Source organism: Galleria mellonella, unplaced genomic scaffold (genome assembly GCF_026898425.1).
Source record: "Galleria mellonella isolate WM207_F2 unplaced genomic scaffold, CSIRO_AGI_GalMel_v1 utg57, whole genome shotgun sequence".
Classification (NCBI taxonomy): Eukaryota; Metazoa; Arthropoda; class Insecta; order Lepidoptera; family Pyralidae; genus Galleria; species Galleria mellonella.
The window spans coordinates 10964154-10980743 of NW_026442119.1; the positions used below are offsets into that span (position 1 = coordinate 10964154).

The window sequence follows — 16590 nt, forward strand, 5'->3', positions numbered from 1 at the left end:
TTTTGTTTTGTACACAAAATATATTTATAACCTAAGTCATGAAAAACAAACAATATATGTTTAAATTTTGGCTTATTGGTACGGACAGCTGTTGATTAGCCTGAAAAACGAAAAAAGTCGAGGGTTGATGTTGATCGCTTTACACCCACTCGGCGTAAAGCGATCTACATCGGTCATTGCTTACAAATAGATGATTAATGGACTCAATGAACAGAGGAGCTATTGATTTAGAAACAGACACCGCTGCCTTTGTACTTTAAATTCTGACAAAATTTATGTAGGTTAAATTATACTTACTTTACTATATTATCTTTTTTATAAGTAGACGCCACAACAATTCGTATTAATAAAATTTCATTTAGAAAAGTAATTTTTGAGCAGATGGCTGGATGTTATGATAAACTTAAATGCTTTGAACCTAATCAATCTTATTTTTAGGGTTCTGTACCAAAAAGATACAAAAAAACCATAAAACTTTGTTCGTCCACCCGTTCGTCCATCTATCCATCTATTACAACATTATATCTCAGTAACTATTTATATTATTCATTTGAAATTTATAATAGTTTTACTAGCCTCCGCATATTGCAACGAAAATAGTTGAAAAAATGTTTTTACATGACTATCGAATTATGAGGCAGTGCATTAAAATTGTATACCATAGTATAAAGGACATCTAAAAATGTGTATCCTTCTATTATTGTTCTGTTGCAAGCATAACGTTACCAGACTTCTATGATTGATAGCGCATTTATCAATATTTCCTATCTCATTGTTGGCTGTGTAATATTTCAGGATTCTGCTGGAGATTATAGCTCGCCTAAATCTGACATCTTAGTCTTGACTGATGTATTCAATAAATTTTAGGATATCTAATATAGTTATATTATTTCATTCTAATATTACTATATCTTAATACTTGAATTGTATTGTAAAACCTTTATTGTACATAAATTACATTGAATATATTAGTAATAATGATGTTTTAGAAATATATTAATTTGAAAACATTAATATTACTAAGAAATCTTCTCAAAAAGTCTCAGTCCTAGATTGCCAACTAAGAACAAACAATTTTATTATATTTTCGCTCATCTTTCGTTTAAACCAAGTTTCATTAAAATATCATATGTCATATGTCTATAGGCGACAGTTACTTCTTTCCATCAGGTGGGCTGTCTACTTGTTTACCATTCTAAGTTACAAAAAAACCTGCAAAATTCTTTAGCGGGATTTTAACCTATAAATAAATATGTATATAATATAATTTCAAAGGAAAGCAAATAAAACATACTACATGTGATACATATCATATATATGATTAATATGAAACTTTTATATGTTATATTATTATAAGTATATTAGTAAAAATATCGCTTTATCGTTCAACTTTTTACCATTCACTGAGTCCTTCTTATTTAATATTACGACAATTATAACATTGACCTTTAAAATAATTTATTAAATTATATATTTACTATGCTTTTATATATGTAAATTTACATCATATAACATTACTATTGCAGTTGAATAACTTTGAAACATTAGTTGAATACCTAAATTCAACGCTCACTTTGTACTTACCCTACATACTAACAAGTTGCTATATTTCCCAGGTCTCACAGAGCAGTCCGAAAGTAAGCTCAAATTCAACTAAGCATGTACTTACTTTGTAGAGTTTCAAACTCCGATAGAAATCATACTAATCAAAACAGCAACTCATCATTTAGATTCGACCACCCCCACCTACTTCAAATGTAGTTACCCACCCTACTTCAAATATATATAGTTATAATATTAATATCCAAACTAATTTTAGAATACATACATTGTAGCATTTCTCTAATACTCTTAGTTGCAATATCAATTTATCAAAAGTTAGAAAACGATACAATTTCACGACTAATTATAATGATTACCAAATTCAACTATACTTGTATATTGATATACGATAAAAACAAACTTGGCTGAGTCATAAAATGTAAACAAAATTAAAATTATGGAACCAAAATATCGACCCATATTTTATTAGGAAAAACATCTAGATTTAATTGTAAAATATCCCCTTAAAAGGATCTCATTAATTGCGAATTTTCTCAGTATGAAAGTCTAATTGTTTTTAAATAATATATATCTCTGACAGAGATGAGTCAACATTTGCTTACAAAATTTATAAATGCATTAACTATATAATTTACAAATGCAATAAAGAGTACAAACGCGGCTGGCATGATGATGAATATGCAGTAATTCTGTATGTATGAAAGTAAAAAAGACCTGAGAGCCTTCGTTTGGTTATCTTATACAATAATAAGATTATAAAGCTTATACTATTCTTAACACTGTACTACTAATAACACTACATTATGGTAAATAATTACTGATAGATTGATAAATTTGCAACTAGGTGTATCGAGATTTTTAGTTATTATATTAAGGTTTTCGCTCCAGATATTTGTTGTACAAGATCAACTTGAAATCTTTGTTTTATTTTGATTTTTTTTAATATTGTAAATTTATTTTCTATACACTTACATAAAAAGATAGTTCAATACTTGACAATAACAATTTATTGCCTTTTATAGAAAAAGTTGAATCTCCTCATCCCCAATTAAGTGTAACATGTAAGCAAATTATTTGTGAGATTTCTCTCTATATTGTCTCTTTTTTCTTCCCTTTTCTACGCTTAAATCTTAATCATGACAGTTAACTGCTTCTACTTGGTTCCTTACCTCTTTTAGTGGTCTTCGTTAGCCAACCTTTGACCTATATTATTTTCCTTCCATATATTTTTATCAAGTTCCCTAGTTCTAATATTATATAACAACATATTCCTTCTCCTTTTCTATAATCCCATTAAACATTTGTCTCGGTACCTCTTCAATCGTTATTTTCCCTGTATAACCATATTTCAAGCACAAAAAAAATCTTTATTTGTGTTATTATCAAGATTCTATTTACATTATTTTCGGCAACAGTATTAACATCTTGGCTTCGGGTGAAAATAATGTACAGTCGACCTAATAATATAGAGGTCACGTCTATACCGCGCGCCAAGTATCACTTTCAGCTTAAAAGCAGTTCAGTGTACTTAGACAGACACAACTGCATCAATACTAATATTCCTCTAATGGAACTAATCTATTACATTCACAGTCGTCTTTCTAAAAGCAAACAAAGAAGTTTCGCTTATTGCAAACCTTATTATTGTTTATTCTTTATTGTCATTTATATATATAATATAAAATATAGTTGCTATTATAGTTTTATGTATAATTATTTATTTTTTTTAATTTTTATTTAATGTATCGCTTGTAGTTGCTACCAATATAAATAATTACATTATATAAGTAATATCTGGAGCATTATAATTTTAAAACACACTATAGCATGAGGTATGTTTATCGTAGTTTTACACTAATACTTACAAATATTTCATTAGTAAATTTACACAAAATTATTTTAGAAGTCAATTCAGTAGGTTTGTTTTGTATTGTTAGTTGCATTGTTAGTTCACAATATAAGATTTTATCGAGTTTTCAACGGGACTGATTCGAACAGATAAGGTAAGTGAAAAATTATTTTTAATTATACGTACACGTAACAGTATATACTATTTTATGTAAAAGAGAAAAGAGGTAACAAATACATTGCGAGTGTAATTATACAACAAAATTATATAGTTAGACAAATAGAATAAAATTAAGATGTAGCTATACACGATAAATCATGTTATATCATTTCAACATTAATTGGAAATTTATCCCACACTGACAAAATATTCTTGATCCACCTACATATATTAAGTCGGAATAAAAAGCGTTTATGGTATTCATTCCTTTAAAATTAAATATTTTCCATAGCATTATCTACGCAAACCCATTCTCGTAGGACTCATCATCTTAAAAAATCCTTTATTAAAGAACTAGCGATCCTCCCGGCTTCACACGGGTAGATAGATTTAAAGGTATATTAATATTTTGTATTAGCTTTTTAGGCAAATTTTTGATACCATGAATTACTATATTGTAATTTTCGTAGAGATCTCTAATTTATTTGGAAATATCTTATGGTGCTAGCTGTAGCTTTCTATAAGTGACTGATTTTATTTTTTGAAAATTTCAAATTCATGTAAAACTGCTAAATAAATATTAATGGGCGTCTATACAAAAGTCGTCTGTTTAGGCATTTCTATTTAGCTCCAGTTTTTATCTTTAAAACAGTAGGCTTGGGCAATATCGGTACCACTCCGACACCTATAAGTATATTGAGTTCCGCTAGACATTGATGACCTTCACCCATTTTGATATTATCAATACTAATCGATATCTATTTATTTATTTATTTGCACTTTATTGTGCACGCAATAAAGAAATAAAACGGTGGAAAGCAAATATAAAAAGGTGAGCGATAACTTCTTAATCCTCTGGGATCGCAACTTATTAGGGTATCATCGTCAGTATATTCTGTGATATCCAAGGTGTTGTTCAAGTCTAAGGCTAGGGGTGGATAATATATAACTATGCATTGTCTATATCTATAAATTGTAATATATTATATATCGAAACATAACACCCGATCGAAATTAATATACATATCCGACGGGTATAGGTGATATTGAAACGACCTTTTTTTATGAATATATAGATATCCGAGCGGTGCTGGTTTCACACATACCTAGTATATGCAACGTTTACCACTTTCCATCAGGTAGACTATGGACTTGTTAACATGTCACTAAAAAAAGTCACTAAGTTTCTAGGTGCACTGCAGCATTTAATTTAGTTAATGAGTTTCACTTTATTATCACGTTAAACAAAGATAAACTTCTTTATTTAGTACTTTAATGCAGCTCTCTAAGGAATATAGATATCAATACTAACATTGAATTATTGAACTTTTCTAAAATAAAACACAAATGGAGAATTTTTAAATAATGAACGCATAAATAAGTTCATCAATTATTACACAAAATTCCCCGTCTCAGACAAATTAAACTGAATTCAGCTTATTGAATTAGATTGTGAGAGAATCTTACAGAATTCCTTCTTTGATGACGCCATCACTTTAAATTTTACTGGTGGGTCCAATGATCCAATTAAATTAACTTTCCCTTATATAGGTTTATACATAAACCAGCCTATTTTCATTGTATTTTCGCAAACATGTTATAATAGTGATGAACATGTTTTGTTATCTTTTTTAACAATACGCTGTGTAAAAAATACTTCACGTCAGATCTCTTACGGTGTAAACGGAAAAGATTAACTAACTTCACACTTACCAGAAGGAGACTGTGTAAATGTCATCTGCTTAGGTAACTCGACCCGTCTATCACTTTGCAGCAGCTGTGCTTACATCACTGTGTCTTGATACCTGATATCTTACATTAATCTTCAAAAATAACAACACATAAATATACCATGGGCGTCACTGTGTATATTTATATATATTTAAAAAAAATATATTTTAAGAAGGATTATTAAAAAAAGAAAAAAATAATGTATATTAAAATACATATTTGTATTAAAAAAGAAGAGTTATTAGGACCATAAAGCACAGAAATGTGAACAATAAATGTAGCGGAATAAAATCTTCAGTATTAATATCGGGGATAGACAAAAAGCTAGGGATCGAATATCTTCAACTAAGGAACGAACTAATGTACGTCTTACGTCTAATGCTTCGGTAACTAAGTACTTTATCAGAACAATGGAATTCCTTTCGCATTCATCCTCTGTTAAATGACTTTCGGTCTTTTAGTTGAGCAGAATAAGTATCAAATTGCGTTCGAAATTATTAGCATATAAAGTATTTCTTTTGCAACTATTTTATAGGTAATAATTAATCAATTTAAAAATGCAAATATGATAAAAATTATTGTAAATACACAGACAATAATGCAATATTTACTTTTTACACGACTTCCAATTTATACATATTGTTTCATATGTATTGTGTGGGTTACGCGTTCACGTTAACAATTATCTATTAATTCTAATGATTCTTTTCGCAATCGTTAGAATTCAGTACTGCGTAGTAGTAATACAATAGTAAATTGATGATAATTGATTGACAATAAATTTAAATATTTTAAATGTAGCAAACCACAAAGCATCTCTTGATTCATCTATGTGTTTGTGTGTTTGCGCGCGTTTTTTTTTTTTTAATAGTTGTTCTTTTATGTAACATTTCTAAACAATATTAATTTTGTCATGGATGAAGGCACTATTTTTTATAGCAAAATCTTTTTCAATTTTACAAAGAAATATATTATCTATAATTTTTTTTTTTATTAGTCATGTATTAAAAATTAGAAAGTCTAATTCGTCCCGGATTCCGCTTCGGCTTTGTGGGGCGTACCTTAATGGAAATATAAACTTCATTCTGAAAAGTCAACTAACCTTGACAGTGATTGGACCATTTTCATTTCCATTATTTGAATCTGTAGGCGAAGTTGAATAAGATTAATACATTCAAAGTATTGAATAAAAGAAACTAGAAGATAACTTTGGATGCAGATCATTAGTCAACAATTATGCTCAGAGAGAGTTCGTAAGATAAATGAGATAAAGTTAGAGACCGCATGTCGACAACTATTCTGTTGAGAATTTAGCTAAAACTATATAAAGTTAGAACATGTTTACATGCTTTTAACAAACTCTTAACAGCACTCGCCTGACGCGGTATATAGAATTACTTCGAATTAATTAAAAAACAAGAAACAAACTAGAACCCTGCGTCTAGCGAGACCACAACTTGTTTTTTAATTATAAAGTACTAGCTATATTTCGAGCATTTGCCCAAATGTATAATGATAAAAAATGTCTTAAGCATTAATGTAGGATGTGCTTTTTCTGTGTCATATTTTATTAAAATACAATTTGCTGATTAAATGTGATTAAGTTATAAACATCCAAATATTTTTACATTTGTAGTACAAAATACATGCATTATACAAACAATATATCTAACCAATTGTACTGTACTCAGTAAGACTGATTGTTCAAAAACAAACTTGATTTTACTAGTCACATTAGAGCGCATTCGGACCAACAACATAGAAAACACACAATAAAGCGAACACTATAAAAATATAAATACTAAACTATAAAGGTTTAAATACAAAAATAAATTATTACCAAGATATAATATATGTGAAAAACAAATATAACATTCATTTGATTTTGACATGACAATTTCAACGATCAATGATTGTAATATTAAAATGATTTGATCGTTAAAAATTCATAGTCTCCCAATGCACTAAAGAATCGAACTACCAGAATAAAAGAGTCGCTTTCGCCTTTATCGTATTTGTAAAGCTATACTTCTTATATTAAAATCCTGTTCAGCTTTCACGATTCAATAGTTGAATGGTTTTGGAACGGCAGCCAACGTTTAATAGTGCTGAGTAAAGAATGGTCTCATGCTCGCTCAGTGAAAATGGAGCGTGAACTATATAGGTGGAGGTTAGTTAGTAGCCACTCTTTATTTCGCATCGTTTGTGCTTAAATTATTTATTTGGCAGAGAACTAAGCATCCGCAGCAATGAATATATTGTAAGATAAATATCTCACTTTATGCTGTATTTTCACTAACCAGATGTTGTGTATGGCAAATGAATGAAGATTCATTTTTATTACAATTATTTAGTTTAGTTTATTGCAAATATTGGTTTACTCTTTACACTGTCATATACATATATAATATGATAGTTTATTTGGATTAATATCTTAATGCTGTAATAAACGCTGTAACGAATAAAATTCAAGTACATATTATAGACATAACCAATTTATTTTAATAGATTTATTACTAAAAGAAATTTATTATAAATGTGTATAAATTGTTTATTAATTCATATTTTATTTTATTATTATTCAAAAATTAACTAAAATTACATACAATTGTCCAGAATATCCAAAACTTTTTGGCCTCTTTTAATCTCAAATCCGGAAAACTTTGTTAATATGTATTATAATAAAACGAGTCGCATGCTAATCATTTTCTAACAAAATATAGATTCCTAGAGAAGGAAAGAACTATTAATAATAAAGACTAGTCTAACGGCCTTATTGCTAGTGATTTACTCTGTGAAATCTACCTCCACGCAGTCCCGTCCTCCCCACCCCCTCGCGGGAAACCGTCGTAATTAACTCCCGGTATAATAATGATTAGCCAACTTGACTTCACTTCATCCTTATCTTATAATAACTGACCAGGGTATTAATACCATAGCGCAGGCGACGTTACTATGTAGTACTATTTTCATCCGAAAACAAAACATAGATATAATTATCACTGAGGCACATTCAGCCAACCTTTATGGAGGATACGAAGCGCGCAATATTTCATATTCGCCCAGCCGCCGCTTTCCGTTTCCGATTGCCACACTCTGGCTTTGTAAACGTCTCTTTCATACACATTTGGCTTTTCTTTTGTCACTGATAATGCCATTGCGAGAATATTATGTATACCCAGTACATTTTATATGACGTGAAAGATGACGTCTCTTTAATTATTTCCATTCTACGAATAATGCAATTGTTTGTAAATGAATTATGAACATTAATACCAAAGTTTGCGGACGTCTATATTATTTGGCAACTTTCAAAAACTGTTTAACAATTTTTAGTACTTCCGAGTTTTTATTATTTAAAAAGCTTTCTTGCAAACTAATCATGCGATAATAATTATTTTTTACTATTATAATAGGCGTTAACTGTCCACTGTTAACCATAGGCTGCCCCCATAAGGGAATTTTGCCAATAGCTGCCATGTTTGACAGACGGATTGGTAACCACAGTTAAACTTTGGCGATGTTTTAAGAAACACGTTGCTGCCCGTTCCTCGACCTTTAAATTCCCTTAGTCGCCTTTTACGACAACCATGCGAAAAGAAAATGTGATTTGTTCTATGCCTTTGCAATTGCCTTGTCTTTGATAAAATTCTTATAAAATTTAACACTGACAATTTGGATTGTTGTCGTAAAAAAATATTTAAGTGATTGCTTAGCGATAAGGCCGCCTTTTGTATAACTTCTCATTAATATTTACTGTATTTGTTATTTCTCTTTTTACTTGGTGCAATGTAAATAAATAAATAAATAAAATAAGTGCAAAATATGCAATACTTACAAATAGTAGATAATTACAAGTAATAATATTTCTTTTTAGTCTTAGAACCAAATACTATTTGCCTAACAATTAACATTTTAATTTATTACAAGAACACTAGTTAAATAATCGTTTAAAATAATTGAAATTTTTTTTATTCTAAAAATTGATAAATGCAAAAACGCTAGCTAACAGAACTATAAATAACAATATATATATAGTTATAATAATACTGTATCAATATTGCGAACACTCTTAACAAACTACATTCTCTTCATATTCGCCCAACCTCCGTTTTTGTTTCCGATTGCCATATTCTGGCTTTGTGAATGCCTCTTTCACACGTCTTTCCTTATTTATTTCCTATGAGTTGTAATGCCACTTCGGGAATATTAATGATAGTAAATATCCACATTTTCTATAACGCAAGAGGAGTGATAATTATTTCTATTCTATACAAAATTATCTATACACATAAGAGACTTGACCTAAGTGATTAGCTAATCTATCAACTTAGAATGTAAATCGCTGTTTAGTAATATTAAATTTTATATTACATACGAGCATGACGACTTCAGTGGCGCAGTGATTAGCACCTTTCTTTGCGTAAATAAAATCCCGGGTTCGATTCCCGATTGGGCCGATCTAGAACACAAACTTTTTGGAATAATGTCCGTTCAACTAAGCTTTTGAAGAAAATTTCGATAAAAAATTGCCGAAATTTTCACGGCTACATAACATGGACTAACTGGACCATCTCGAGCAGAGCCATGGTAAACTACTTGTAATTTATATAGAATTAAACAATATACATATATATATATATATATATATATATATATATATATATATATATATATATATATATATATATATATATATATTGTATAATATCAAAACTGGAAGTCCACCAAATAAAATTCCACAAATGCGATAGCATACCACTACGCTGTACTCTTTTATGAATAATATTAGAACTATCGCCATCACACACAAATCTTACTTTTGAATGGAATTTTCATTTATCCCGCGCCAATTTCGACAGACTTATGGAGGCAGTCATTCGCAAAGCGCCGAGTTTTAAGTCTGTAATATACTTGTAAACTGTAGAATGAAAAGTATTTACAAAGTTGCAGAATAGTTTTGTGGGATAAGGTCACAGAATATTAAGATATGTAGGTCTTTATATATATAAAATTTTATATGTAGATATAAAGGATTGAGATTTTTGCTACTTGATATTGCTACTTCTCTTTGCTCAACCCGCAAAAGTATTATGAAGACATAATAAATAAAAACACCAAGTGATTTATGATTTCAAAATTATTTGTAATTTATGAAAATAATGCTTTTAATGAAATCTACTGGAATCAAACATGCTATCGCCGAAATATAAGGCAACAAGTTAGAGCAAAAATTTTAAGACAAAAATTTGATTAAAATCGGTTCAGAATTGGTAAATATATCGCATGATATACTATTAAAAATATATTTATACCACAAATGTAGGTAATCCAAATGTCTCTTTTTTTTTAAAATTGCTACGAAATTTGTACAGAGCAAATCACATAAATATAGACATATAAGAGAAACAATAGATTTTTTTTATTTTATTGTTACTTTTTTCTGTCATTAAGTGTCGAGTTAGCATAAAATAAATATTTCTGTCTTTCTTTTAGAATTGAAGGCTCATTTTTTAAGTTACTTGAAAATAAACAATAAATCATCTCCAAGATATCGCACTAGATAAATATATATCTACCGCTTCGAACAACAAAGTTCTTATTATACAACATTTTGTTTGTGCTCTTACAATTCAGATGCATCGTGACAACTCTGAACAGACATTGTACAATGTTTTATTCATAGCCTTAGAAGCAGTTAAGTCAGTCGAAGGTATAGTACGAGCTTAGTCTTTGGTGCACGTTTGAATTCAACCAACTACATCATTGATGTAGTTCTTCTAGGCCTTCAATTTGTCTAGAACTTTTTGTAAATATGCTGGTCTACTTTGTTTTAAAGTATTTGGATATTTCAAATAAAATACGGTTTTAATGATGTAACTACGGGGAAAGGGATTCTTGGGAATGGGGTCAAACAGCCCTTTTTCTAACGATAAACCCTATCAAGTTAGCCTCTACGCGATTCCCCTTGGAATCAATCTCAGTTATTCTTATAGATTTCGTCACGATGAGCTTACTGATCATCTAACTGATCTGCTTTCATCCACTCTTATCATCCCTCACTGGTGCCAGTACAAACCGATAGCGCAAGCATGGTTACTATTTTATTTTACCTATAAAAATAATAGTATAAATAATAAATAAATACTACTAGATACATACACAACGCCATCTAGTTCCAGACTAAGCAGAGCTATTAGGCTAGATATAAGGCGATTAGTGCGACTTTGTTTGAATCGAAGCATTTGGCGTTCTATTGTTTCTGCCTACCCTAATGGAAGACAGGCGTGACAGATATATATATGTATGGATACTAGACTACTGACGTACTTAAAACACTTTTTTCGTAAATACATACATATTGTATATAGAAAACACCCAAACTAATAATTAAAATCAAACCAAACTCATAAATACAAATGTTCGCATTGTTCAGAGATCGAACTCACGGCCGTCAGTTGTCAAGGCAGTGTATTAAACCGCTGCACCATTAAGATTGTCAAAAATAGTTCGATTTTCTTACTTAAAGTTTTCTTCTGATAATATATTTAATCTTCATTTATAAATTACAATATCTCATCGAATTAGTCTATAAACAAAAACTATTATATGGCATCTAATAATCTAACGTACAATCTATTTCCAATAGCTGTACGAGTATCTTTCCCCAATCGAATTCAGTCCTATACATACGAAACTGTGCAAACTGCTTCAAACACTCCTGTATGTATTATAATATGAGCAAGTCAAATAATAAAACAAAATGAGAATATTAGCAAATAAATTCTATTCATTCCGGAGACCGGGTGTAGAATCTTTGAAATACAAAAAATATCAGTACCATTATTGAAACAAGCTGGCAAACACTAAAAGGATTGCTTAATATTATTAATAATAAATATGCCTTATTTGACCTAACTTGTAATAGAATTCCACAGCAATACGTTCCAACTTTGTTGTTTATCTCTATGTGCATATGTTCTTAAAATGTATCTAATAACTCATAACTGATATACCAAAAAACAGACTGAGAAAATAATGTTTCGGTATTATTGTTAATTGGATTGAAATGATTGGATAATTTCTATTTTTTTTTTTTATATGGAAACTTTATCTTTTTAATCTGAATTGTTCTCTCTCTTTTCGCTTTAGAGAGGGATCTCCACTAAAAGACCTATGAGTATCCAATGACATAATATTCATTAATCATATATATCACATGACACCATTACCCTAATGTGATTAATAATGCTTTTAACGTCAATATTATCGCTGAGTCACACTGTACCTAAATCCGTAGTGAAAGAAGAGGCTTTGCTCATCCCGAAATAGGCTTTCCAACCGTAATTCATAGCTGACTTTAATTTAATTGACTATATTAATGCCCTGTATAATAGGACGCTTTAAAATATATCATCGTCAGCTTTGGAATACTCTGTCAATGTAAAGAGTCGACATTCTGAATTCATAAGGCTCTATCATATACGAGTTTACAAATATTTGCTGTAACCCATTTCATTTTCTGTTCGAATCATATTTACGTAACAATAAAAATCATTTTTGTGTAATTTTGTGTGTATAACAAAATTCATTCACACACATTTTGGTAACAAACATTTAAACAACTTTAAACTATAAGCTATCACATCTTGTCTTACTAATATAATAAAATTATAAGTAAGTAATGTCTATAAATTATATATATATAGGATATATTTGAGAAAAATTGTTATGGCTATATTTTTAAAATAATATTAATGCAACTTTTTTTAATTTAAGTCTGTCCGTATATTTATTCTGACATCACGTAAAAACTGATGTATCAAATTAAATGTGATTTTTACTGTTATATTCCCGTAAGACTAATTTAAAATTTGGTGAATGTTGTATCTTTATATAATTGTTTATTATTTTAACTTTGAGTGATCTAAAAGAAATTAACGTCTTAAATCGACGCGTAAATAAATGCAACAGTATATATACTTCTAAAATATGTAGTAGTCAGTGTACCTATACACTATATATAAAAGAAAACCAATTTTTTAAGCCTTACCTAAACCATCAAAGAGCCATCAAAACACACGTGGGATTCACTGGGCGTCGACCGTTGTTTATTTATAACTCCAAACTTTACGTGCACATACCCCTGGGATGAGGGTTGAGTGTTCAGCAGAATGGCATTTGAAATCGTAAATCTATGCATCTTTTCTCTCAGAATTTTGTATTAATCCATGCTCCAAAAATATTTATATACGATTTTTTAATACACTTTTTACTTTTATCCATATTTTTTAAATAACTATAAGAAAAAACCAAAAGAAAGTAGCAAAAGATTGTCCATTCCTGCACCGGCCGGCATGAAAAAGTATCGATGAAGTGCTTCGACTGAAACTCCAAATTAAATTTACCTAATGACATATCTAAAAATCTTGAAAAAATAATATACAACGTTGTTAAATTCATACCTAGTCCTTAAACTAAACGAGGCCGAATAATCTAGTACCACTTCATAATCTTTAACGATTAAATTTCGTGTAAAATTTTAAAATTTAAACTTCGATTAAACGATAAATTCATGCAACCTAACATGAAATAATGGGGAGAAAAGGAATTGTTAGTAATTAATTCTAACAGCCCCATTGCTAGCAATATACCCTATCAACCTCCACGCAGTTCCCCTGTAAACGTGTTTTTTTTTTTAAATTGATGATAATGGAATGGTTACCTCACCTGCGATAACCATTTTCACTCATTATAAAAAAAACATTAATTAGTAAAAAAACTTATAGAATTAAGATATAATCAAATGCACTGTGCTTATAATGATATGACATTAGTGAGACGACCCAGAGTAAGTAATCACTACATACCATGAGATTAATATATGAATGTGATTTTATATAACAGGCACTATTTATATAATATAAAATCGCATCCTCTTTTCTAATGAGAATAAATTTACTTTCCAATTTCCAGACCAAATTTCGAACTTTATTATTTTACAATATCTATGTACGCGTATAGCAAATAATCATTAACGATGTACGAGTATGCTATAGTTAGATTAAAACGAGATGATTGATGTATAATAGCTATTTTTTAAATTATCAAATTATTTAATCCCAAGTTACCAACCAAAATATCTACATGGATAGAATGCTAATGGAAATCTGGAATAATCTGAATATAGCTGGCTCATAAAGTATATAGGTTCTCTCGCCATGAATGAGCGTCTATAAAATATAGACGCTCGTTTACGGCAATAGTAGTTTTTAGGGTTCCGTGGTCATAATGAAATCTTTCGTCCATCCTATGCTTGACATACTTTTTTTTATTTAGGAGTTTCCTCTTGTCGGGGCCTCTAATTCATGTATTCTCCTCCAGCCATATCTATTCCAGTCGATAAACTATGTATAAGTTATCTAAGATATTAATACTAAAAGATAACATCACTTTGCTTTTTATAAAACTATAGCATTATTTGTAGAAGTGACCCTTGAGAAGTGTGGAATAGCAGTAAATTTAATGTAGCAGCAAACTAAGCGAATGGAAAACAAAAAATAAATGTGACATGGATGTCACAGTGTATCCGAGGATGTTCACGATGATATTTATGACTGTAGGTGACGTTAACCACTTTCGATCATTAGTATTTACCCACGACTTCGCCTGTGTGACCGGGATATATTCAATAATAAAATCTAACCTAATATTCTTCTACATTCCAAATATAAAATTTTATGACAATTGGTTGAACTATTAAGACACCAAGAGGTAATAAACAAAGTCACTTTTACATTTCAAGTATGGATTCATATCTATAGGCGACAGTAACCACTTTCCATCGGGTGAGCTGGCAACTTGTTTGCAATTTCATGTTGCCAAAAAATAATTCAAAGGATACCGAGATATATAAAAACATATGCTTAATATCTACGGAACTCCATTATCTTAATTCCAACCCACACGTGGCCGTTTTTCATTATATAAAAAGTGCAGTAAAAATCAAGCGCTCTTTCGCATGAGCGAACATGTGCACACCGCTGCACACCCGCATTTACTATATTTCGCCGCATCACGTGAAATAAATTGGTATTGGGAAATGCTGGACAATCCACGGCGTACTTTTACCCGCCTCAAAAAAAAACTAAAAGAAGAAAATAGGATAGAAGTGGTTTTTTTTTTTTATAAAGATCCGAAATCGGACGCGTATATAAATAAAAACATCTATGATAAACATGACGATTAGTTGAACCGCTAAAACATTAAGAAATAACAAAGAAACGAATAAACTCACTTTGACATTTACCTATCTTTCTACCTCATAAGGTAAAAAATCTCGCTGGAAGATAATAATAAATGCCACAAAATCTGATTATTTCCCTGGTTCTCAAAATAGTTCTGTGATGATTTGAATACCATATCATCACAACAAATATTAGGAAAGATAACCAAGGCACAGAATTATCGATTATGGACCCTCACAATGGTATCAATCTATCCTTGCTCGAATAGCTAGCAAGGGAAGGCAATCCTATAATCAATCTTAACCAAGATACCGTTGGAAATGAGAAGAATCGTGCTTGTCGTGTGCATGTGAGTATGCGTGCATGGGTGGGTGCGCGCAGGACTGAGTGCATAGGTGCGTTAGCGCGCACGCTTTACGTGTGCGTGTGCATGTGTATAATAGTATTAATGTATATAGTAATAATGACTGCATTGTATATTTGTTATTCAATGCAGTCATTATTACATCGTTATTTTGTCAATTATACTTAATAAAATAAATGTGAAAGCTTGTAAAATATTCAAATGATAGTCAATCGCACTTAAGTGGCTGAAGGAAATTAAATGTGTAACTATTTATACTAAAATACAGAATTAATACACATAGTAGAGGATTTTTATGTAAACTGATCATAGCCACGGGCTAGCACTAGTTATTACAAAATCATATTATTACATTTTTCTTTCGTTTAACTAAACATTTTCCTCCAAAAAAAAGGACATGCTTAGGGTTAGGGTCGAATCATCTGTCACCATCCATCAGACATGGATGAGAGCATAAGGTACTCCAAACGGCTAGCAGAAACCGCTCAATTCCACTTGTACCTACAGAAAAAAGACCTTGCATATCCATCACATCATTATTAAATTGGTCACCTAAACCTACACGTCTATTTTTCACACCAAGTCCTTAGGGGGTGGGGGGGGGGTTAGTTAATATTATTATATATGAAAACTTATAACGATATTTCTTAAGTCAATAAACAAATATAAAATGAAAA

General features: G+C 30.2%; 1 protein-coding gene across 1 annotated transcript in view; it reads left to right on the forward strand.

The window, feature by feature from the left end:
- LOC113509840 (calsenilin) overlaps positions 1 to 16590 on the forward strand; it is a 162130-nt gene that overhangs the window by 73289 nt on the left and 72251 nt on the right. Inside the window, exon 5 of the mRNA XM_052899418.1 lies at positions 1617 to 1637. Within this exon, the coding sequence (XP_052755378.1) occupies positions 1617 to 1637 (21 nt within the window). The remainder of the gene's footprint in view (positions 1 to 1616; positions 1638 to 16590) is intronic.